The sequence below is a fragment of the Eurypyga helias genome, unplaced genomic scaffold (assembly GCF_000690775.1).
Source record: "Eurypyga helias isolate BGI_N326 unplaced genomic scaffold, ASM69077v1 scaffold25985, whole genome shotgun sequence".
NCBI classification, from domain to species: Eukaryota; Metazoa; Chordata; class Aves; order Eurypygiformes; family Eurypygidae; genus Eurypyga; species Eurypyga helias.
This window is the reverse complement of record NW_010249867.1, coordinates 511-10,789: the sequence shown is the minus strand read 5'-3', so window position 1 is coordinate 10,789 and position 10,279 is coordinate 511. Positions and strand designations below refer to the sequence as shown.

The window sequence follows — 10,279 nt, the reverse complement described above, 5'->3', positions numbered from 1 at the left end:
TTTATTAAAAAAAAAAAATCAACTTCCATAGTGTTACAAAGAATTATTTCACAGTATACACAGAATCTGTCCACACTTCCCTACGATGTCATTGCAAAACTCGCTGTGAGCTGAACAGGGATCCTAAACCCATTTTGAACATGAAAATACTATGGTGAGTGTGCCCCAGGAAAGAGGTTGTTTCAAAAAAATTCCCTGTCCTCGGATTTCAACGCTGTAGGTTAATACAAGTCTGTGTTTACCAGCTGCTGACTGACCAAGCTGCTGACCAGCTGCTGACCAAGAACGCGGAACGCCCAGGAGCCTCTCCAAAGAGCCAACGACAGCGTAATATAAGCTGGCCACATGGATAAATGTGGCTCTTCTGTGGAAACACAGGCCTTGTGCCTCCTTAGAAATGGAAACCTGCTCCTCTCACAGTAAAACTGGAGGCTTTGCCGTTTTTTGGTCACCTCAGTTTGTTCTCAGCACAAATTATTTCCTTATCATTATCTCCCCCTTCCCCGTTCCCAACTCAAAGGTCAGAAAAATGGATGATTGAGAACAGACTCTTAGTAAATTAAATAAGGTTCCAGGAAAGGACAAAACACCCCAACTAAGTCAAAAGTGTCTTGAAAACATCTAAAAACGTGGAGAAAGCGCAATCTCTTACCTGTCTACACGTAAGTCCAATAACTGTCACGGGAGTCTGTGCTGACTGGGATATATCGAAGAGGTTGTAGAGCAGCGTCTGGTTCTTGTGATGAACAAACAAGTCAAATTCATCCAGGACAAACAAGACTGGACAACTGCTGGTTCGATCTCCTGAGAGAGCAGTTTTAAAAGTTAGCATGGGAGCTTCATCATCAGACTACCATCTCTACAGCTTTCCCTAATTCCGGGTTTAACAACTCACACCTTTTCCTTGAGCTTTTCACTAAGCCCTCCTTTCACACAGGGACTGCTCCAACAGTGAAATGAGAACCACGCTGAAAAGCTGGTAAAGGTCTGTAGCGATTCACCAAGCACCACTTCTGGTTGCAAGGGAAGGCAGATCTGTCAGGATTTAAAAGCCCATTGTTTTTAATAGCTTCAATCTGGACAAAAGAGCCTGTCCTTCACAGCTCACCATCGCGTGCAAGCCTTTACGGCACCAGGCACATTAGGTTAATGTTTGTTTAGTATTCTGTATTTTTTCACATTATTTTGTAGCCAGGACACACTGTGGGGCTAGATTTCTTCATAACTCTTGTAAAAGTTAATGAAAAACCACATTGGATGCCAACTTTTCAGGGAAGTGACAAACACAGAATGTGTCAGCACAGGGGTTTACTAGTGTTTACTCGTAATTAGTGTTGCTACGGGTTTAAATTGAAAGTGGGGAGGTTTAGAATGGATATCAGGAAGGAATTCTTCCCGCAGAAGGTGAGGAGGCACTGGGACAGGTTGCCCAGAGATGCTGTGGATGTCCCATCCCTGGAAGTGTCCAAGGCCAGGCTGGATGAGGCTTGGAGCAACCTGGTCTAGTGGAAGGTGTCCCTGTGGGAGTGGGTGGGCTTTAAGCTCCCCCCCAACCCAAACCGTTCTGTGATTGTACGAGTGTTTACCTTTCTTTAAAGCTTCAAGAAGGAACGCAAGATTTTCAGCAAAACTGCCCTACACAGAGAAGAAAAAAAGTTTCACAATAGATTTTCAGAGTCAAGCTCAGAATGGTGTAACTACATCAAGTTCAGGCATGTAATGAAGGCTGTCTCCTTCCAAACCAGCACATATTCAAAAATTTACAATGAAATTTCACATCGTGTAATCGTAACCTCTTCAGGGCAAGAAAACTGATAGTTAACTCCACATCGACCCACTTTTTTCCTGTCTGGAACCCTCAAACTTATTGCATAAGACAGGCAAAAATTACTGATCAGAAAAATACCTACAACACTAAGCTCTATTTACAAGCTTTCCTTAAACAGCTATTGCACACCCATCTTCCATCCACACAGAGGCAAAAACTGCCACCTAACGTGCTCCGCTGAGGACAACCAGTAGGCAGCTTTTCAACGTGCAATTAGGTAGATGAGAGCAGCAAATATTCACGCCGGAAAATGAACTGCTATGACTGTCCCATCCTGCTTCGGTTACACACACGGACACACTCCGAAGCACACAAGTTGTGAGCTGGGAAATAACTGTAACTGCAGAGCACAAGTCCTGTCAAAGAGGGCGTAAAGCCAACTTACTCTCTGCATGGGAGCTGCAAAAGCTAAGGAAGGAAAAGTTTCTATGGAGAGGAGTATGCCTGCGCATCAGTAGGCTGCCGTGCCTCTGTGCAACCAAAGGGATTTGATGGCCAAAGTTTAAAGTAGTGCTCTCCATGGGAACTTAATCAGGACAAATCTAGAGGAATTAAACATATTTTGAGTCCCGTTTTGCCTCCAGCATTTTTGGTAGGGGAACTGGAGAGCTTGAAATGTTGTTCCAGTTCCCTGTCAAAAAGAGAGCTCATTCCAATGGCTATGCCGAAATTAATTACTTGCTAATTCCTTTTCTTATTGCAGCTTTATATGGGAAATTTTAGCTCACCACCAGGAAGGTTATTTTCCATTCTCTGTATCTAAAAATCATTTTGCATGAGAAACCAAAACACAGCCTAAGAAGCAGGCTTTTCCAAAGACAATAAAGCCTCAGCAATACCATCTACACAGCATCTTGAGTCCCACACTGCCTCTAACCAAGTTCTCTGGTTTCGCTCAGCTGAAGTAGTAGCACCTTCTCTCTTCAGCTCTCTGCACGCAGCTGGTGAAAATAAACCTCATCTACTGAGAATTCACCTTTCTCCCCTCTCATAGCTCTGCTTTAGCCGCTTGGATCACTGTCACCCCACAAACGGCACCACGACCAGGCTAGCTCCGATCACCAGCCCAACTATTTCACACTCAAGTGAGTGAAATTTAATCTGAAGCATGTCCGTTATTCTCCTTATTCCCGACTCTAGTACTAATGTGAATGAGTTTATCATCTCTGGGAAAAGGTCAATAGAAACATATAATTTAATAGAAATTCCGTGCAAAACAGGAGCTCTAGGAAGCCTGGACAGATTTCCCTATGCGCTAGAACAGGTTGCAAATACCCTAAAGATACTGCTTTTTAGCTAGTTAACTCCCTTACTCTGTCCTACATGTTAAAGCCGATGTTTCCAAAATACCCTACCCCTCTGAACAACGGCTCTTGTTTCATTTAGAGGCCTGAGGTAAATGTTAAAACAGCCTTTCCACTCCTCGTCCTTCTCCAAGTTGATGTGTTTTTGAAAAAGTATCCTTAGCACCAATATTGCTCAACCAGCATAAAGGAACATTCAGCACTCGTGCAGAGCACAAGCATTTGCTAGCGTGCCCTAAGCGTTTGCGTTTTCACAGGGAAACGCTGCCACGGTTCCCTGCTGCCATCGGTCACCAAGGGTTTGGGAAGAGAAAGCTGTGGGAGGACTGAGCCAGCCCGCGGGGATTTTGCTAAAACACCCTCAAAGCCCATTCAGTCTCAGCCAGGCGCGTTCTGTGAAGCCCCGTTGTCAGGGGAGGATTTCTGAGGGAGATCACAAAGGGTAAAGTTGATACTTACGAAAACTTTATCTCCAACCACGTTTTCCAGGTTCAACTGTCTGGTGATCTCCTTCAGGGCCACCTTATCATTAGTCTGCAGGAGCCCTGGAAGAAAATGATTTTTCAGGAAGAAGTGGCAGTTCTCCTTCACTCCAAAGGGCTGCGTCCACAGACACCAGAAACCTGTGCAGAAGCTTCTCTCCGACTTCCAGCCTTACAGAGCTAACCCTCCATATAAATTCAGACTAGACAGCCATTTCCCACACGTAATCAGTTACTTAAAACAATTCAGTCACAACTGAACTGATTTTAACATTCTGAAAAGCCATTAAAAAGCACAACTGTCCTGTTTGTCTAGAAGGATATAAACCCAGGCATTTTGGGGCTCACAGACAAACGTGTCTAATTGAGGCTAGGTTAAAACTGCTGAAACCAACTGCTGTTCAGCACATACAAAATACAGCAACTGACTATAACGGCACATTTGAAAAATGCAGTATATTACTTGCCATTCAGATGAACTTCCAAGAGGTTCTCTCTAACTTGTTTCATTTTCTCGAGCTCTTTTAAGACATGATTTAATAACTAGGGGAAAAAAAGGACACAATTTCTTTCTAAGAAGATTAATGTATTCACAGTAAGAAAAGCATGAAAACAGATGTTATCACATCAGAAACTGTATGTGCAGTTTCATTAAGTAACAGTGTTTTTGAGTATTTTCAAGACTAAAATACTAAAATGACAACTTTGATTCCCTATCATGACTGTAGCAATTGCATCTGTTCATTCGGCTGAATTAGGATGGAAATATAAAAATAAGCCCAGGATTGTAGTCGCTGATTTTGGGGGGTAAAAGCTAAGCTGTTCATTTTCGTCACTCATTTTTGGGGGTAATATCTAAGGCTTTTGCCTTAATCAAAACAAGCTTTAAGAGTTTGAGATGTGAGAGGATTGGTCTTGAGTCAGTACAGTATTCGGCTTTGTTGCTTCATTAGATGCTGTAGAACAAAAATCTCTGCTTTAGGTCTTAGACACTGTGCCTATTTCTTTTTACCTTGAAGTTAAGCAGCATGAGACAAGATTAAATTGGACATATTTAAATCAACTGCTGCTTATAAAATTCAGGGGTCCCAAATTTACAAAACCAGAAAGCTATCAACAAATAAGCAGAACGATTGGTGTCAGCTGTATCATGAATGTTTACCATCTATTAATTTATTTCTATTCAACTGCATTTAAAAGCTTGAAGGCCACTTGCTTTAGCACTTGGGAAGAGTTCCAAAGTAATTTTTTGAAATTTTTCCATCTTAAATACTTTTTGCCGTGGCTTTAATTGCAAAGTGGAATCCTGTGGCCAGAGCCATTACTGAAGCGTAATGGGAGAAATGCTGAAAGAAGAATCTACGATCTAGACAGATGCAACTTGTTCTGATAAAATTGTTTCCATTTTAGGTGTTTTGGGTACCTGTAGCATGTCATGGAACCTGGTGAAGACACGCAAAGAATCCCAAACCCACACATGCTGTCAGTTGCTGTGAGGATGGACAGGTACGTGGTTTGTCAGCTGCACACAAAGCTATTCTATTTTACAAATTCACTAAGAACTCAGTGTTAGAAAAATTTCACAAGGCTGTTAGGAAATAAATTCCTCCATATTGTTATTCAGCAGAATTAGCTCACACCAAGTCCTAGAAGGTTTTGAAGTTACGTGTGGGTGATCAGCAACTCTCTCGTTAAAAACAGGCAGCACTGAAAACGTAGCTCCAAAAGGACTTCAGTGAGGTTGTCTGCCTCCTGCTTAATTTCACCCTGCATAAACTTTTAACAGATTTTTATACCGCAGTCTTTCCTGATCCTCGGGGTCCAATAATAAGGGCCGAATTACTTTCTCCGTGGATCATAGTCCGTTTCAGCAGTTCCAGCAGATGTCTGCGCTGACAACAGCAATAGGTTAAAAACTTCAAACCCGACAACGTTCACTGCAACTAAGGCAAATGCAAAGAGTCTTCAGAACCGAAGAGAGAACTCGAGACATTTCAGCGTGCTCTCAGAGCTAATACTCAGGGCATGCAAAATGGAATACAGTGAAGTACCAAAGGCTGAGTGATCAGATCTCTTAAAATATTTTAAAATATTAAAACACGCAGAAGTGGAGAGTATCACTAATTCATAAAGTTCTACAATTCTCCACCATGAAAGGACAGACTTCAAGAATCATTTTTGTCTTTAAAAAAAAAGGCAGATCACTTTCTGTGTTACCACTATGGCTCACGAAAAAGGAAGAGCAGCAAACATGGTGAAGGAAAAACTTTACACCAGTAAAAATTAATGATCTAGTGGGGTATGTTCATTTTAACCATTTTCATAAAACTGATTATATGCTAAATTTAGGCATTCAAAAGAAGGCACAAGGAACAACTCTAAATTATCTTCAGACAGACTTCGCACCCAGTATCACATTTAAAGTACTTATAAAAACTACTCACGCTGCCAATCCCCAAATGTTTACAAAAGCACACACTTAACATGCCTTTTTATTTTAAACTTGGAATATTGACATCATGCAATCGCTGTTAAAGGAGCGACAGAGTCATCCCAGGACAGCTGTAGCCAACACATTTAGTTTTTGTTCGTCACTGTTTGAGAGCCGACTATGGCCAAGAGCCCTGATACATCTTGGGAAAGGAAAACGAAGGGCTGGGAAGTTCATGGTGTTTTCTCTCCAGTACAATTCCCCAACAGTGACACACTGAAGTAGAAACCAGTCTGAAAACTGTTTACCAGAACTGCAGTATGAAGAGGGGAGGCTTGTTTTGTAGAATACTAACATCACAGAAATACATTTTTGCACAGCAATAAAAACGCCTATGCGAGTCCTGCATGTATATCACACTACACTTTTAATAAAAGAAATGTTCTTTTCCTTCCTGTAAGGGTAAGGAAACCAATGCTCATGTCAGATGATTCAACTGTTAAAGTTACTCTGGGGAAAACTTATTGTTTAAAATACATGTTTGTTATTTTCAGGATCTGACCTGCATCTGTAGAAGGATTAGTATTGAGATGACATTACTGTCACAGCAGGTCTCTTCACCCTAACTTTAACCTCTGCATCTGCATGACCCCAAGAAGTAGTTTAATTTTAAATATGGGTCTCTACTTGAAGAAACATGATGTTGGCATCCAAGGTTTAAGAGTTACTTTTAGCACAGCTTACCAATAAACAGGAGAGAGTCTGAAGTAAAATCACAAGAGGATTTAACTTTTTGCTTGGCCAGGTCATTGAACATAGCCTTAGAATATGCACTAGAAGTATCTTTCAGGCTCAAAAACCCAAAAACATTTGAAGAATTATAGATTTGAAACAAGGACAAGAAACCCAACACTCAGAGCTGGACAAAGCAGCTAGCAAGAGTTGTATACAAACTCTCACAGTCTGAGGCAAGCCGTTTTCAGCAGCATTGCACTGCAAGTCACTTAAGCCTGTATAATTTCGAAAAACAGAAGAAGCAGGAAGTTCTGACCTCACCTAGTATTTTTCTCTACTGTGGTTAAAGTAGAAATTACTTAGTATTTGGGTCTGCTCACTCACCTGTACTGATGTTCAATCCCAAACAGTTTTCCAGTAGCATCATGGTGACAGAATCTTTCACGTAAAATTTTTTGTGCCTACGGATATAACATAAGACAGAAAGAATGCTTGGTGCTTCGAACGCCAGAACGTACCAATAATGTAATCACTGCAGTACAGTACTAGTAAAAGTTATGTTTCTGTGGTTAGTCTGTAACATGCCAATTTTAGTTGTCATCAATGACACCGGGGTCTTGAACGTAAGACTGAGGCTGCAGTAGGCAGAACATTAACAGACTCCTTTGTAGCAGAAAAGAGAAAACGCAATTAAATGACAGCAATACATGTCCTTGATCCCATCTGCTACGGTTTCTTTGCTTCACCCCCAAAGGGATGTTGTACTTGTCACCAAAATTACGTCAGAGGGCTGTCTAATGCATAGCTCTGACTTACTGTGTAACAGAGGCAAGAAAGCATTTACCAGCTGACTTAAATAAAACATAACCCGCTCGGTTACTCTCTAAACCCCCAGTGAACGCGCTTTTTGCGCCACTCACAACAATGTTGCAGCCTACCACAATCCAACATTAGAAAGTACCAAATCTACAGTTTCTTCCAAGATTCAGTTCAGATACCTTGTTCCTAAACATTCAGAGGGGAGCAGGAAGTAGGATGAAACTGAAGCTAACACACTGCTTACAAAGGATGGAATGATACCTATCCAGCTTGATTTTCAGATCAAGTCCTGAAGTCATTCAAATCGCACAGCGAGTACAGTCCTTTTAACTATTAATTTGGGCCTATGGCTTGGGACATCTTTAGATACACATCTGCACTGACTTCTGCTTTCCACCTTAAGGACTGGTACTTAAAATTCTGCCTTCAATTCCCAAACAGCCAACCTTCAGCATCACAGCAGATTTCTTCCTACCACTTGACTAGTGGCATGCAAACTGGACAGTCCCAAGTTTTAAGACTTTACAAGACTCTATACCACTGCTTCTCCCCACCCTCATTTAAGTTCTCCTAAAATACCGGTGTACTCCATCCTCTTACAACTTCTGTTGTCCAATTTAAGAGCTCACTGTCAAAATAATTTCAGAGATTAAATAGCAAAACGTTAAGGAGGCGATTTCCCTTTAAAAATCACATTTGAGCACCTTACCCTTCAGTCTACGCAAATGTTCATTGGACCTAAACAATAACTCTACCATTCTCATGCAAACCTGTGTCAATGCTTTTTCAGTCTTTTCATCAGAGTTGGCTCATCTTCCTCCTATACAGCTTTTCCCTACCTCTTAATGGAGTCCTCCTTAATTTCTGCTGAATCCTAAGAAATCACGACAAAGTGGGGCATTCTACCCCAGGTAAACCTATGCTGGGGCAATACTGTACCACAAATGTTTCCCTTAGGTAGTCGTTACTCCTTAATGCCCGTTTTAGCTGACCAGTCCTGGGGTATGTCACTAACAGCCTTTTAGTATCTTGAAAATACATCTTCTTCTAACACTGAGCTAATGTTCATTTATGATGGAATTATCGCCATCAGCTCTACGTGTTTGGTTTAAAAATAAATGGGTGTAGATGCATCCTTGCAAAGTACTCCCTAGCAAGTCTAAATAATGGGGACAAGAACAACCGACACCTATTTTGCTAATAATTCCACTTTATGAAATTAATTTTTTAATAGTTGTACTTCTCTACCTGATTTTTCTTTTTTTTCTTCTACCAAAGTCTTGTAATTCCTAGATTTATTGTTTCAATAAACAATCTATCTGAACAACCAGCACTGTCCATTCAAAGTGGAAAGATTTTCTCCCTATAAAGGGATTTGATAGGTAAATGAAGGAAAACTCTAAGAAATCACTGATCCAGAGGTAACTCACTACAAGATGCATCACAGTTTTTAAGTAGCCACTTACAGAAAACAGATGAATAAAGCTTAAAAAAAAAATAAACAAAACCTGATTCAGCAGTTGCTATCCTGCCTAACCTATGCTATTAAAAACACAAAGTCCCCTAGATTCTGGTTCACCCTACAGACTGCAAGATAAATTATCAGATTAGACAAAAATAGATTTATGCAAATCTGTTACCACCAACGGCCGTAAAAGCACAAGACCATGCCATACCATTTTTCTTAAGACTCCAAAAAGTAGGTCGTTCCCGTAACACTTGAAACAAGCCAACACCAGGTGAGAAGCTGGGAGGAATTCAGAACGTAAATACAAAAAACATTTACAGCCCTAGAAATGACACTGAGTATCTGTAAGTCACTTTAACTGGTCTAATAAAAAACTACAGAATGTCAAGGATGGCAGAGGATCAAAACGTTTTGGAACTTAACAAGGTCAGCTAACAGACGTTACTAACCTGTGAAATGCATTCTCCATTTATTCCACTGATCTCCTTTAACTTACGTTTACTCATTGCGGAAGTTTTCATCCTTAAATAAGAAAGAGAATGTTGAAGTTATACTAAATTACTCTGTTTTCCAAGTAATTATGTTGGTCAGAAACTGTACTTAGATGTTAGAAAACTAAATTGAGTGCAGAAAACACAAGATGTGCTCATTCGAAAGAGCTTAAGTTGTAACGAACATCGTCTCTTAACCGACAAAGATGAAGTTCACTTACTGATAAAAAAAAAAAAGGCATTTTAATTAATTTCTGATTAGATAAAATCCATGTTCACATACAACTTCCAAACAGCATTTCCTTTAGGATGCTTCAACACAGTGCAAACAGTAACTAATGCAACTGATATGAAAGGGTTTTTTCCAAGTTTATCTAGCAAGTTCACAACGGCAACAATGACATTCACAAGCCTGTGAATCACACGCCAAGTCCCACCAAGATGCACTGCTACGCACAAGCTGATCTTGCACAGAACTAGGAGTGGCACAGCTCATACCTTTACACTTCAGATACACAGAATCACAGGATGGTTTGGGTTGGAAAGGACCTTAAAGCCCACCCAGTTCCAACCCCTGCCATGGGCAGGGACACCCTCCACCAGACCAGGTTGCTCCAAGCCTCATCCAGCCTGGCCTTGTGTTCACACTGCTGTGAACAACCAAATCGATACTCTTCAATTAAGTTATACTAACAAGTGGCATTTGTACACCTTCTCCTCC

General features: G+C 40.9%; 1 protein-coding gene across 1 annotated transcript; it reads right to left on the bottom strand.

Moving 5' to 3' along the window:
• Positions 1-652: 652 nt before the first annotated feature.
• ORC4 (origin recognition complex, subunit 4) lies at positions 653-9,588 on the bottom strand (the record flags this gene model as incomplete). The annotated part of the gene is made up of 7 exons (XM_010151519.1): positions 9,517-9,588; positions 7,165-7,241; positions 5,411-5,501; positions 4,082-4,157; positions 3,592-3,677; positions 1,587-1,635; positions 653-804 (listed from the first exon to the last, which is right to left on the bottom strand). Coding segments are annotated over exons 1-7 (603 nt in total), but the record flags the coding sequence as incomplete, so codon positions are not given.
• Positions 9,589-10,279: the final 691 nt, after the last annotated feature.